Consider the following 15,643-nt stretch of genomic DNA (forward strand, 5'->3'; position numbering starts at 1 on the left):
AATCAAGGCCCAGGTCTCTGTGCCTGTGGGCTGATGGCATCACTCATTACACTGTGAAGTTTCAATCGCTGCCCGACCCTTTCCATCCAATTTCATGGCTCCTCGTGGTGGCCGGCGCCCCTGCTGCTCCACTCTGAAACTCTTTAAGTGAACCAACCTTTTGGCTCCGAGCCGCCACTCATCGCTGCGAGGCGAGAGCGCTGCGAATGCAGTTCGAATGAATGTCAAGGCTTGTTATTGTACCTTTTGGGTTAATACAGTTTGGGTACTCAAGAGCCCAGTCTCTATTTTTTTATTTATTTATTTTTTTTTCCCCATCTTACACTCATGTCAAATCCACTCCCACACAAATCCTGGGATTAAAGTGGTTCGCTGCTCTGCTAATGGAGAAAATCAACAGGTTTTGGGTCTGGGGATAAGAAACGAATCTCGACTTAATTTAGCTGGAACTAGTTTTTTTGGACTGAATTTGCCTCGAGGGGACGTTTTGAATTTGATGAGTAGGTTCGATTTTGGTTATGCTCTCATCTCAATTAAATGGATTCTCTGTGGAGGTTCTTGGCTCTTTTTTTTTTTTGGGAACAAATGTGCCTCCTTCTATAGTTATAGTGGGAAAAATATATATATATAATTCATAAACGGCATGCGATATTTCACACTATTAGAGAGTTTGAATTTAAATGTGGATCATCAAAATACTTGAATCCAACTGTTCACGCTTCAGGCTGAATTGAATGGTCAATTTTGGTCTTTATGAACTGGAGTTAAATACCCCAGTTCACAAACATGATTAATCACAACATGATTTATTTGTCGTATAATTTAAAATTCCTGCTGCAAATATGATTCTTTAATAAAGGAGGTCATTCTCCTCTGGTTTTTATTTAATTACCAGAATACTGACTAAAATAATAAGGCCAAAACTTTTTGTGGCTGTTGAAACCATGACTTTTATACACTTCAGTAATGTAAGCCCTCTCCGTGAACATAACTAAAGTTATATATTTCAAACTCTAAGCTTCTAAGATATTCAGACAGGTAAAAAGGATTGAAATGAAATGTAAAGATACAAATAAAAAAAAGTGTAATATTGCTGTGCTATTAACATATTGAATCATTTATACCCTTTGCAAATACTTACCAGTTGCCTCTCTAATTAATCTCCACAGCCAGTGAAAACTGTCATGACTTCCACCCCATGTTCTTCACCCACGAACGCTCCTTTGTGGAGTTCTTCTGCATCTGCATCCAGCTGCTCAACAAGACCTGGAAGGAGATGCGAGCCACAAGCGAAGACTTTAACAAGGTAGGCCGCATGGCTTCGCTGCCGGGGTCAGGCTTGTGTTTCATGCTGAGAGGTGTTTTGATCCATGTGCTCTACTTGTACACTATTTACTGGACAGCCAGAGGAGAGACATAAGTGGATGTCTCTTTTTTTTTTGTCCCCACCATAGAAAGTGCTTTGTTTGAATACATGTAATTTGTAAAATCCTTGTTTTTGTTTTTTTTTTGTTCGTGTATTTATATTTCCAGAATTTCTCAGTAGGCTTACAGTTGATATTAAATCCCCATTAATTTAAAACACAATGACTTTCATATGTTGTCCTACTTTGTTTTTTTTTTTTTTTGTATTATTGGTATGTAGTGCATTTATATTGGACTGGAAATTTGAATTACACTTGACACTAGGATTTTTTTATTTCACATCAAGACTTCTGGTTGCAAACAAGTCGGACACATTTAGAAATCATTGCATTGATTCTTGGTTTACTGATATATTTACTGGAAATTTTTTCCTTTAGGTGTTGTGATAATTATTAATAGAGCTTTACTTTTTAATTATTTAATGTCTTGCTGAATAATGGCACAGTCCTGCTTTATTGGCTGCATGTGGTCAAATTCAGTACAGTCACAATCTTTGATAGTAGGTGTAACAAATGCACAAAAAATGTCCACATTTTAAAAAAAAAGTTCTACTTTTCCTCAGATAGAAGTTAGTTTTATTTGTAAACTTCCCTTTAATCTCCTAAATCAGTTCTTTTGTCTTTACTTGAAGCTCAGAGGAGTTTGGATTAAGATAAACGTCCTGTAAACTGGCTAATGTTGAGTCAGTTCACACGGGAACCGTGTCTATGCACACGGCCAGATGGCGATAGTAATGAGGTGTTCATGACCGATATTGTACGTCGGGTAGTCAATTGGGCATCGGTTGTAGGAAGCGGCAGATGCTCTCTGCATTTTTCCTGATTTGTCAGACGGATTGGGTTTGTCTTGGACGAGCTTCAAACCACAGTCGGTTCGTTTTGTTTCAGATTGATTTATGCTGCGTGTTAAATCTCATGAAAAGTTCCTTCGCTGCATTTTACAAGAAGGTTTGGATTGATTAATTCTGTTAACCTTGATGAGAGTGAGTGTGGTTATGAAAAGCTTGAATAGCCAACTATCATCCAGACAAAAAAAAAAAAAAAAAGATTGTAATAAATCTTCAGTTTAATGTTTTTTGGGGGGTTTTCTCATCCTGAGCCAACAGTGGAGTGCTGTCCTTGATCAGAATGAAGTGAAGTCAGAAGCTGCGTCTATCTGCCTCGACTAGTTGGGGTTGAGAGGACTAGACGGAAACACAAAGAAACACACCAAGGCGAAATTTTTTAAATTAAAAGCGCAAAAAAATCATTGAGAGAAATTACAGAAACATCAGTTACGTTTAAAATTGTACCCACTGGATGAGGGGGAAAAAAAAAATAAAAATAATTCATCAAAATCACAGCATCCGAGGTGTTTCCGCAGCTGCCAGACTCCTCAGGATACCAGTTTATTTAAGAACAAAAGTCCACTGTGCAATTTCTGGTTCAGACCTACTAGCTGTGATTGAAGTGAGCCGCTGCTTAGAGCTGCTCTCAAAATGTCACCCTGCAGAAAATAGCTCTGCTTCAGGGTGGAGCTATTATTGCAGTCAGACTCCAAAATCTGGAAAAATGCACTTCCAAGAGTTTGTGGTTTTTATTGTAGTGTAGTGGGAAAGTGAACGTTGACAAAGGCATACAAGTCTCAAGTTGCAGCATCCTTATTATGGATTTAAGGAGTAGTGACGTCCTTCTTTAGAAATGTTTATTGATCTTATTAAAAGGATTGCTATCAAAATTATGGCTCGTCTTTCTAAAGTTTGGCCATGGTCTTTTAAGAGTGATTATAACAGTTTTGTTACTTTGTGCCGTAGTTTTTTTGTTTGTTTTTAAGAACACTTGTATTTTTAAAAATATGCACTCAGAGGGAAAGCTAACAGTTTTGATTAGGGGTCTTCACTGGTTATCTGGAAGTGGTCAGGACAAAGGATTCAGAGCTAAAAGCAAATCAAATCTGCACTCAAATGACAAATTGATGTTGAGCGGAAAGCAGGAATCAAAGATTTTCAATAAAACTGTGAGATGCAGCAGCATCCATCCACCAGATGGATGCTACAAAACACTCTCTGTACCCACATGAAGCTTTTAGTTGTTAGCTGCCTCGCCAGCATGGCTGCATTATTCGTTTTGTGAATTCACAATAGGAAAAAAAAAAAAAGCTGTTTATGGCTTTACTCCTGGCATTTATTCCTTGTGTTTGTTTGTGTTACAGTTTATTGAGCTATTGATACACAAGGAGAGAGTAGGCAGCTCCAGTTTGTATTAACTACCAGGTCTTTGCTCACATTTATGGATTTCCCGCCTGTGTAGAAAAAAAATATTTTTCCATCTGATTGGTGTGACTTCACATACTTGTGCACCCTATTTTTTTTTTTCTTTGTACCTGCTGTCAATACCTTAAAAGTTTGGATATTGGAAGTACCTTTTTGACGTGAGGACATTTTAGTGTGAGGGCATTAGCTAAACGATGCATGCAGAGCTTAATGCTAAGCGTCACAATTGTTCAGCCTCAGATTATACTGACTGTAAAATTCAGATTAATTACTGCTTGGTGAAGGAAGCGAATGTGCTTCTTGGTGGAGGATTTTGCCCAGCAATGATCCTTAATTTTACTTATGTCTAACTGATCAAACTTGTTTAATTGTAATATTTCTGATGTTCCCCCCCCCCCCCCCAAGCTATGTAGAAAGTTGCAGTCAGCAAAAGAACTGTGGTTTTCTTGCTACGAGGACTGAATTTGTAGCTCGTGACAACCGTCAGCCTGAAACTGGAGTGCACATTTGAATGCATTCTGCAATTTAAAATGTCATGTCAGCACATTATCAGAGGGACTATGCTCTTTACGTATGCATCCTAATGTGGGTGGATAATAAGGGGGGATCAAGGATAATTCAGCGGGCATCCATTTTCTAATCTGTATGGCTTCCCTGCAGCTTCAACATTGGCCGCTGACAGCACTGATGTGTGGAATACTAAAGCACTTGAGTTTTTATCAGAGTCTTAATGCGCACGTCGCCGTGCACTGCAAGTGTGTGTCCGTTTCTTCAGCGTGATTGCCATTTCACTGCCTCGGACTCTGTGGCTGATTGATTTAGCGTCACTCTGCACGCATTACAATATGCAAATTTAGGGAACAGTCTAAAAAAAAAAAAAAAAAACACTGGCCTGCTGATTTTTCTTTCGCCTTAATGTGGTGCTCGGTACAAGACGAGGCAGGTGTGTGTTTGTGTTTGTGGTGTGTTTAATGTTAATGGAGGCAAGTCTGACGCCCCCTGGGCACTGCTTTGTCCGTCAGCAGCCGTTTCCCCTGTTTCCATAGCAACCCCGTCCAATTACGTCGGTGGCGGCGGCACACTGCCCTGCCTCTGTTTTAGCTAAAATGGAGCCACTCGCTCTGTGTGCGTATTCGCTTTTGTTTCGGCGGGAGCGCGCCTATCGGCGACTCGTGAGGCTGCCTGTCGTCCGTCCATCCAAGCGTCCGCGCTCACAGCCCAACTCGTTCTCCTCCTCCTCCTCCTTCTTCTCCCCACAGGAGGGGAAGAGGGAGCCTTCATCTCTCTCTTCTTGAGACCTTGGAAAAAAATTTTTTTTTTTAAATCCCTCGGTGATGTAGCGGCTTGCAGCCACTCACATACCCCCTCCCCCTTCTCCTCTTCCTCCCTTCTCATCCCTCTCTCCCTCCACGACTAATCACACACACTCTTGCACACACACAAACACCTATATTTATCATGTGATCCGCTTGCTGCATCACCATTGGTGTCTCTGATTATGGCGTGGGTCCAATCAGTGCATAAGCTCAGAGATCAACATAAGTGAAGCAGAGCAGCTTGGCTGATGCTCTTAGAGCCACAGAGGGAGAAAGGAAGGCAAATAGAAAAGGTATAGGATATTATAATAGTGGCTAGATGATGGGGAGGGAAGCTTAATGTATGAGGGGCGGGCTTAATTGAACAGAAAATGCTCAGATAGAGAGGCAACTGCAGGAGCGAGAGCTAAAACGGGAAAGAAAAGACACAAAAAGAAAAAAGGAAACGGCATTGACAGATGAGTTTTCTCTTATTGTGGCTAAAGCTATAGCTAACTGTCCACAGTCAGCCAGACTGCTCTTCTGAGGAACCATCTGCTCCCTCCATCTATCCACCCATCCCTGCCTCCCTGCCGCGAGCCGAAAAGTCGTTCTCCACCGGCGGCTCGGGGGATTCATCAGTCACTGTGGAGAGTATCGCACGTCGCTCTGAGCCATGGAGGTGACATGTAAGTACAGAGATTGGAAATGTGGCGAGAGAAAGCACCAGAGGAGACGAGGAGGAGGATGAGGAGAAGGTGGTCCTAACGGGAGAAAGAGGACTGTTTGTGTTGTTGCCTGGATGCGGAGGAGGAGAGGGGGAAGTGAAGGAGGAGGAAGGAGGGAAGAAAAGCCAGGGGAGAGATGGAGAAGATGAGGGAGGAGGGACAGATGGGGCAGTGTGGGCTCGGCCAGGCGTAAGCAGGATAGAGCGGGACCCAGATTACAGCCGTTGTATCAACGTGCGCACACTTATGTGTTGGATTATAATTTCACTCTGCCTCTAGTTGCACACATCCACTGTGCACCCCATCGGGGTATTTATCTGCGCTATTGTGACGGTGGGGGGGGGCTTTGTTGTTGTTGGTGGGATTACTCCAAATCACCGACACCCACTGTTTGTCAGCAGAGGAATCCAACACCTCTACTTCTGCTCCTCTGGACTCCACACCGCCTCTGGTAGCTTTGGATGAGCTTCAGCCAGTGTTTGAGCCAGAGGGGTTTGACACAGGATTAGAGTAAGGTCTGCTCCAGATTGTAGAGCAGAAGCCTTTGAAAGGCTGCCAGCACTGTGTTTTATTTGTTTTAGGGCAAAACAGAGAAATATTGCTCTCGCTTTCTCTCTGATGGGTTTCTGCAGTCGGTGTGCATGCTGCCTCTGATGTCGCCGAGGTCAACTTCCCTCATGCAAATGAAATATCTGTATGTAAAGAATATTGGTCGGATGACGGAGTGATCAAGCAGAGAAAAGATCTGTCTGTGTGTTGACATTATGGTGAATCGGTCATCTGTCCTCTGAGTATCATGTTTCCTTGAAACTATCCAAAGGTTTGTTATCGTTAGCATTTTCTACACACAATAATCAGAGATATTGGCCACCAATCAGGTCTGTTGCTCATTTCTGATTCTCTATTTTCTACCTAAAAATAATCATTTGGAAAAAAAATAATGTAAAGAGCCGTGGTTTAGTGTTCAGAATATTTCTTACAAGCCTTGTTGCTTTTACTGTTAATTATTTATAAGTACTAGGAACAGAGGCGATGTTACAGTGTGTGACAGACAGTTACAAAAAAACTAGTACTAATTTAAAATATTAAAAAAGAGGAACTAAACCCTTTTAGAATCTACTAAAATGAACTCTGGACCAGTTAATTTTTTTTTACCAGTTATGAAATCATGTCCCTCGGAAGATGGCTTTTTTTCCAATCTCAGAAAAGTCAACAGAGTTTATGAAATTTATTATTGATAAAATAATAAATTAAATAAGTACAAAATGTGAAAGGAGTAAAATGACCAGCAGCAACTGAGGACTCGTTCTCTGTAGTTTCAGCCTAAGTAACTTGTTTTTAGAGTTTGTGACCGGCCAGTCTCCTGTCAGGGCTGGTCAAGTTGAAAACTGACCGATTTCATTTGATTCTTCAGCGAATATCTGTGACATTTAATGATCTTATTTTCACCTGATTTATCCGGGATAATTAATGACTTCCTAGCAATCTCTCTGTCTCTCTCGTGGGTCTTTTATGACCTTGATTAAACTCATTCGGAAAGTTTGAATGTAGTTATATAGGAAGTGTTTGGGTGCAGTTTATACAAAATTCATGCATTAGTCTACATAGTAGCCAGATACAGGCTCATCTAGCTCACCGTGTCGCCGATTCCTATAAACCTACAAGACGTTTTCATTTATAGAAATGTTAAACTAAACCTTGGAAGTTTACGCTTTTGTTTTGATGCAACTCTTTTTGATGATTCAGCTCATGAGACATTCCGAGTAGTTTTAGTTAAAATGTATGGCAGAAGCTACTGACGTAAACAGAACAGGAGGACTGGGCTCTGCTAAGGTAGCAGATGAAACATGTTTCTAGCTTCCAGCTTCATTTTTTTTTTTATTCCATAACAGCAAAAGTAATGCATTCAGGGATTTTTTTAAAGTTTTGTTTCTATTTTTTGTCTTCTTTTGTAGCAAGAGTAGCAACAAATGTGTTGCTAAGCCTTAAGAGCGCCTTCCACCATGAATCCAAATAAGTGCAAATTACACCCCTGCCTCACTGTCGTCTTTAAACCGTCGTGGACATGAAAAATGCAAAAAGCCTACATCACAGCCAGCCAGCTTGTTGTGATAATGGTTTGGCCTGCATTAGAGGAAACACAAGCTAAATGGAGGCTCTCTGCCCTGCATAAATGACTTTATTTATTTATTTTTTTTGTCATAAGCTCTGGTAAAAGCAGAATATAAAATATATTATACTTCTGGCATTAGAAAATACATTCTACATCAACTTTACATAACGAAATTATGTATTTGCATTTTCTGCCATTAAAATAATAAATTAAATAAAAATAACAAGCTGGGTGTAATGCTGCAGAAGAACCCTGTGGTTGCTCGCGCTGTTTATGAGCGTCAATTAAAGTTGGCCTCAGACTGGCGATCTTGAACTTGGTCCAAGTAGCACTTCAGCTGAACGAACCTAAAAGCCAGAGATAAATAATTAACTTAACTAGCATTTGGTCTTTATGTGTCCGTGCTGGCGGGAAATAAGAGAGTGAATAAATGTAGAGTACTGCCTCCTTTCTGCCAGAACGTTACATTTTATGACGCCATGAAGAAGAGTAACGAGTTTACATTATTCTTTTTTTTTGGAAATCACAAGGTGCTTGGAAGCTGTAAGAGATTAAAGTTGCAGTTACTAGGTGGTGTAAGATCTCAAGATGTCAAAAAAAAACAACATAATTTTTCTACAACAAGTGGAAAGCGATGTGTTTATTATGAGCCTCAGACTTAAAGATGTGCCTCCACGTTTCCTCTTTCTAGTGAAATAAGACAGGAAGTGGTTTTGGAGTTTGGCACTTAACACAAAAAGCCTGATGCAAAAAAAAAATTAAAAATTCTAAGAGAATCATGCATATCGACGAAGTAAATGATTTATTAAAAGAATTTGTCCAACAGTATCAAAGTTTTGAAATGCTATATTATTATATGGACAAATGTTCGTGATAAATAACAATAAATATTCAAATGTATTTCTGTGGTATTGTTTCTTAAGCCTAAATTAAGTTATAAATAATTACCCTTTTTATTTTGGTTTTTAAAAGTACAATTTAAATCAGCAATTCCACTAAAAACAATTAATAGATCGACCCATAAATACAGCCGTATACCTACATGTATTACATATGGTACTCTCTTTTTTTCTTCTTGGTATTTATTGACATCTGCGTTGGTATTTACTGTATAGCTATTAAACAGTTTTTTTAATAAAAATTAGTCGATATTGAGAGAGCATTTGACAGAAAATGATTGATTTCTAAGCACTGTGACAGTACAGTGACTGGCTATTGGTCCCTGATGATACTAAAACTAGCATCTGTAGTGCTTCCCATTGGCAGCAAACTAAAGAACTTTTTCATGAAACTGGACCACCTCTAATGGTCTCTACAAACTATACTGAACCGTGATTATTGAAAATGTTCTATTTGTAAAAACTCAATAACCAAGAATATCAGTGCGTTTTCATCTACTTATGACTACCTTGAAGTTACAATATATGGACCAGTGATAATTGGACTGGGATGTTGGATGATTTGTGAAACCTTCATTTCATTTGTGATGAGAAAAATATTTACATTTAAAAATATTTAAATTGCAGTATTTAAAAAAAATACTGCAAGAACTTCATCTCATTCCTGTATCATGTAGCGTCTCGTTGCATGAGCTGCGTGTCCTTTAGCGAGGAATAAACTATTTCAGTTTTGTTTGGTTTTTTTAAAAACCCTTGATTTAGGTCCAGACTTTGTCCTGACTCTGGTCCAACCTAAAGAGTTGGCATATACTGTACGCGTATTTACATGAAAAGAGGGGTCTTGTAGGATTGGATTAGATATGATATTAATGAAATTATTGCTTCTCTTAAAATATTCATGACCGTTTATCTGAGTTCCAAGGAACAACTTGGGACAACGGGGACAGTGAGGGACAGTGGGGGACAGCGCTGTCCTGCTTTGAAAGAAACTGTACCTGGATCATGCTTTGGAAAACCTGCCCCTCTCCCCGCTCCACTTTCTCTCCTGCGATGAGACCTGCTGTTGTCTCATTTCATTACGGGTTTTATGCACCTCTCTTCACCAGCTGTCTGTTTCCTATGCTCTTCCCTTCCTGCAGCTTCTTCTACTTCTTTTGTCTCATATTCTCTCTCTCTCTGCCTTATACTCCTCCTCTTTCTTGTCCCCCTCCTTTTACTCCCCGTCCCACCAGTGTCCTGCACCACCTCCACCACCACCTCTATTGTTGAATTTCAGACAGGCTATTTATATCTTTCTGCTTGGCTGCCTCGCCTCCCACTCTCTTAACAAGGTTTGCTTTATTGTTTTTGCACATGTGTAAGCACAATCCGAAGATGCGTGCATGCATGTGTGCTACAACAAACCTTTGAGTATGTCGGTGTGCTTCTGCTTTCCCCACTGTTTGCATGCGAGTGTGTATCAAGAGCAAAGCGTGACTGTTCTTCGTTTTTGCTCTGCTGGGACTTGTGTCAGTTTTTTCTTCTTCTTTTCGGTGCATTACTTTTTCATGATTGTGTGTTTGTGCGCCTAAGGGGGCGATCTTTCATCTCTGAGAGCATTGGCCCACTCACATGGAGAACGGCAAAGCTAAGCTCACTAAGCGGACCAGAGAGATCATCCGTCATTAGCATCAAACCATCGGAGCTGTAGGAACGGCGATGCCAGCCCAGCATTTTGTTTTATGGTGAATCAAGATAATTAGGCTCATGAGAAATCAGCAGGGAAATGGACACACAGACTTCAGTTTTTATGCATTGTGATTCAGGCATTTTTCTAGCTTTCGACTTACTTGTGTGTCTGTGGTTGCAGTATTTAGTCTAGATTGATTCCAAAAGCAATGCTCATAAGGTTACCTGAGGTCTTGTTTATCATCAGATATTAATGTGGCACTGCTTAAATCTATGATCAATTTGAATCGTGTCAGTAATTATGAGACCACCAGGGGAAACCACCAGATTAGTCCTTTTTATTCCTGTTTATTACCGTTCCTCAGGCAGAAAACAAAATAAAAGCTTGGCTTTGGTAGAGCCAGTCTCAGATAAGCGGTACAACACAAAATAAGTCATCTTCAAACTTTTTTCACATTTTGACACTTTATAACCACAAGCTTTAATTTCATTTATGTGATAAATCATTACAAAGAAGCAAATAATAATCAAAACAGAATCCAAGGCAAAGCATAAATAGTCATGCTTTCAGACACTCTCCAACCAATCTGACTGTTGTTGAGCTATTTTGCAAAGAAACCTGGACAAAAGTCATAAAAGTTAAAACCATACTGCATGCATTACACAATTTAATCTAAAATCCCAATAAAACGCACATTTTGTGGCTGTAATGGGACATGGTGTAAGAATGACGCAAGTTCAAATAATTGGTTTGCTCGTGAATAAAAGCAGCGAATAAAACAAGTTCACAGAATAAAAGTTATTTGACCAAAACAGACAAAACTTCTAAGTAAGTGTTTCCTTGATGTAAATATTTTCTACTGAGAATCAGTTTTTGTAAGATAAGCTGGTGTAGCTTAATATTTCTTCTGACTCTCTGGAACCACATTTCCATTTATGATTCAGAAATTGTGTCTTCAATCAATCAATCAAATTTTATTTGTATAGCACATTTCAGCAGCAAGGCATTTCAAAGTGCTTTACATAATTAAAATAAAAACAGCATGTGACATTAAATAAACGGTGAGAAAGAGATTAAAAAAAAAAAACATTAAAACCCGCACCCCTTTAGGACTTCAGTTAAACGCCGTTTAACTGGGATTCTAACCCTCAGGGACTTTAGTCAAAAACAAGGACTCCAACCTCTAGGTTTTTAGTTGAAACTCCGTCAACTGGGACTCTAAACCCCGTAGAACTTTAGTTAAACGTCGTTTAACTGGGACGTTTTCCGGGGGGCTTTACATCATTAAAACGTCAAAAAGAAATAAAAAGAAATTAAAAACATTAAAGACATAAAAACATGGAAGACATCAAAACCCACACTCTAACCCTAATTTAGCCATAAGCAACTCTAAACAGGTGAGTTTTAAGTTGAGATTTAAAAGCACCCAGTGTTTCAGCTGTTTTACAGTTTTCTGGAAGTTTGTTCCAAATCTGTGGTGCATAGAAACTGAATGCTGCTTCTCCTCGTCTGGTTCTGGTTCTGGGGATGCAGAGCAGACCAGAACCAGAAGATCTGAGGGGTCTAGAYGGTTGGTACAGTAATAACAGATCTTTAAGGYATTGTGGTGCTAAACCGTTCAGTGATTTATAAACTAACAACAGTATTTTAAAGTCTATTCTCCGAGCTACAGGGAGCCAGTGTATCTTGAACATCAAGGTTTTGGGGGGAGGTTTTTCTTGGTAATTTGCACATTTTCTTCTGAAAGCCTAATAACTGGCCTAAATGAATGAGTTTTGCATCATTCATGGGGAAGTTGCTTTAGTTTCTCCGAACAGCATTAGAGCGTGTGCCCTGCTGACGATGAGTCCTTGAATAGATGCTTAATCAAAACCAATTTGATCGTCCATCTGGACTAATTAATAAAAAAAACATTTTCTGTAGCATAACTGTAGAAAATGCCTGAAACCAATTCAGTGCTAATTAAGTCAAGGTCGACTCTCAGCTTTTGTTGTTGATTCTCTATGAGATTGCAGTAAGTGCTGCATTCCCAGGTGAACTTTTTTTTTTTCCATCTGATCCTTCACATGGGCTGCACCACACCACATGTGGAGCTGTTTTCTTTCTTTTTCTCTCTCAAGAAAAATGCAGCTTCTCTGTCGGCTTGACTTGATCTGTAGTGCTGGAACTCTGAATGAGTGTTATTTGGGATTATAGACAGAATCAGTGAGTTCTAAGCGTGTAGCTTGTGGGTTTTCAAGTCTGCTCCAGATGTGAGTACTAAAAAAGAAAATGACAAGGAACATCACAGGATCATTAGTCAACCTGTTGTGTTCAGGCTTATGTTGTATTTTCTCCACATTTTATGTTTTATAAGAGGACTAATGCTGCTTTATGTGCTTTACATGTGTCAAGATTCTAAGTGTGCGGAGCTATTATTCCTATGGTTCTCTAAGTGCTGTCGAATAGAAATTTAAAGCATTCAGTAAAACGCAAAGGGCTTTTAACAGCACTTTAAAGTCACATCCAGCTGTTAACTTGATGTTTTTTTTTTACTTTAAATGTGCAGATACAATGACTGCGAACTAACTTGGAAGCAGGAGGCAGCAAGAGCATATTTAAAGGTTTAATGGATGGGATTGTTACATTTCCACTTTTCTTCTTGCGAAGAAATATCTTGAATTGGAAGAATTTTATCCATGCAGGAAAACGTTTTGCCCTCTTTATTTTCCCACTTTCACTTTGCTATCAGTTGAAAAATATATTGGAATGACTTTGCACTTTTTCTTTGCATTCTTATGGGCACGTCTTCTTTCCCTGGTGCTGCATCCAGCGTGTGTCGCCTGCCGTGGTGACGCCCTCCAGTAACCGGGTTCAATTATCGCCAAGTGAGATTGGATACTTGATTGCTTTCAGGGACTCGTCACGAAAGTCATTATTCCATGATTACAGCCTTGTTATTCGCCCCAACAAAGCGTCTCTCCAGGAAGATCTCCAGCATTTCTCCACCAAATGCTTGAGTGGCGTGCTCAGTTTTGACTGACGGCTGCTAAATGATGTCATTAGCGAGCTCTTAGCTAAACGAAGCGGCTGCGCAGCCGATTGGTCGACGAGAAGTGGACGGTAATTTGTTGCAGCAGGGGAAGCGTGATGGATGGTGCGGAGCGGCTGCAGAAGGTCCTTCCCGCTGGAAGGACGATCTCAGAGGCGCGAGGACGTGATGGACGAGTCGGCGTCTTTGTTACATGTGTTTGGCGGTTCTTGGAATGGCTTTTAATTACTCGGCTGACACTTGCCCTGGTATCTAACGTCCCTTGCGCCTGCGTAATCAAGGAAAGATAAGAAAACATGAAATGGCAGATATATATATATATATAAAAAAGAACTGCTTGCCAAAAGGTTAAAAGAATAAACAAAGCTTTTATCGGTGGATCTGACAGAACAGGGAGAAGAACACAAGGGCGAAGTGGAAGTTTCTTTGAGCTCACCTTGCTTCTGTCAAGGTGCTCTCTGCTGATGGAGGGTACAGATAAAATATTCATAATCCATTCCCGGCCCGGTGACAAAGGACCATGTGTTCGTATTAAATGTGATGAATATTCGCAGTGTTAATTAGGATGAGAGCAGCCACATGGGCCTGCAGAACTGTTTTCCTGTCGGAGACATGGCTGCAAACAAGGCATATTAATGACGACTCTCCAGGGATGACGGCTGGAAAACCAGGTTGGCTAAAAAGCACAGTGATGCTTTAAGATACAGTTTCTCTGCTTTTTTAAATAAAATCTTAGGCTTTACAGTTTTTATCTTCTCTTAATTACAGTGGGATGTTTTGTTTCTTGTATTGCGTTTTTTTTTTTTTTAATATGGTCACTGATTAACGTTCTCAGGAGAATAATAATCCATTTTGGCACCATTCCCAATCTTAATGGGATTCATTTTGCACTTAATTATCTGAATGCTTTGATTTATAATTTTAAAGACGTGATTGAGAGTAAAGATCACTCCTCTTTGCATGGCTTCATTTACCCAACAGTTCATTTGTTCACCTTAAACAGATGGATAGAGGGAGAAATGTACTGTATGCCAAAAAAAGCAAATGGAAAAAAAATACACCGACACCACAGGCTCGCATCGCAGCTCGGATTTTATGTTCTCGACCGAAAGAAAAACGCAGATTCTCTTATCACTGGCATTTACTGTTTGTTTTGGATTTTATGCTGGACCTCATCCTAACAGTGTCAATGAGTGGCTCTTAAAAGTTCACATTCTCATCACAATCACAACCACCAAACTGATCCCAATCAATATTTTTTTTTTAAGAATTGTAAAAAAAAAATTAAAAAATTAATCTGTTTGTGTGCAAAACAGATGGAAACATACCCTAAAACAAAACAATGTCAAAATGTGACAAAATGTGAAAAAGTAGCCAAGTGATGTGGCTACTTTAGCGAGGCACAATGGATATCATTTTAATTAAATCAGGCGGCGCAAACTCAGTTTTTTATTCTGAATATGAGAATTAAATCAAACATTAAGCAACATTTGAAGTGACGCACAGACTTCAGAGACGCTGAAGTCCTCCTCCTGTCTCATTAGATGTGCAGCTTGATTCTTTCCCAAGTCTTGCTTGAGGGAGAAGGGCATGAAATTTTCTTTTATCTCTGCAAAAAAACGTCCGTGTCAGGGAGCCATTATTTAATTCCATTTGCATCATTTTGAAAATGATGTTGGTTAAGGTTAAGCTCAGCACACAGCGGCTTTGTCTCAACCTTGTCTGCCCTGTCAAAGGGTATTTTACGGCTTGGCTTTGCAGTGCCACAGATGTTTTGCATCAGCTTCAGCAACAGATATAATGCCACACCGAAGAGGGAAGACGTGGTTATGTAGCCCGGTTCTTTTTGTAAATCAATCCAAAAACGAAATTATTAAATGTGGTTAACGTCGACAGTGGAGTTTGCAGGTTCAATATGATGTCACGTTGAGATTTGTGGCTAAAATCAGTGGCTCTTCTCGTTGCTTAGTCGTAGAGATGTGTTCAGATCCATTGATTAAAGTTTAATTAGCGACAAGTTCAGGCTAAAAGCTTCCCACCAGCATTTTAACACCGGACTTTAGCAGACGCCGAATAACAAATTGAGTTAGCTTCTTTGTCTGTCCATATTGATTTGCAGCTTCATCTTCAGAGGCAGGACTTTCAGTCCAGATCTCGTCTTTATGCACACAGAGTCCTGATGACAATTAAGGAGGATCACACTCATATTAGTGACCTAAAATCTTTCAGTTT

At 39.8% G+C, this 15,643-nt stretch overlaps 1 protein-coding gene across 6 annotated transcripts in view; it reads left to right on the forward strand.

Annotated features, from left to right (window-relative positions):
- Positions 1-15,643, forward strand: part of elmo1 (engulfment and cell motility 1 (ced-12 homolog, C. elegans)) — a 98,700-nt gene that overhangs the window by 69,211 nt on the left and 13,846 nt on the right. For 5 of the 6 annotated variants that reach the window (XM_008421812.2, XM_008421816.2, XM_008421815.2 and 2 more), the window contains one exon: positions 1,170-1,306. In XM_008421812.2, coding sequence (XP_008420034.1) covers positions 1,170-1,306 — 137 coding nt within the window. Of the gene's footprint in view, positions 1-1,169; positions 1,307-5,225; positions 5,661-15,643 lie in introns of those variants that run through there. The other variant, XM_008421818.2, reaches the window with a different exon arrangement.

This window comes from Poecilia reticulata, linkage group LG11 (genome assembly GCF_000633615.1).
Source record: "Poecilia reticulata strain Guanapo linkage group LG11, Guppy_female_1.0+MT, whole genome shotgun sequence".
Taxonomy (NCBI): Eukaryota; Metazoa; Chordata; class Actinopteri; order Cyprinodontiformes; family Poeciliidae; genus Poecilia; species Poecilia reticulata.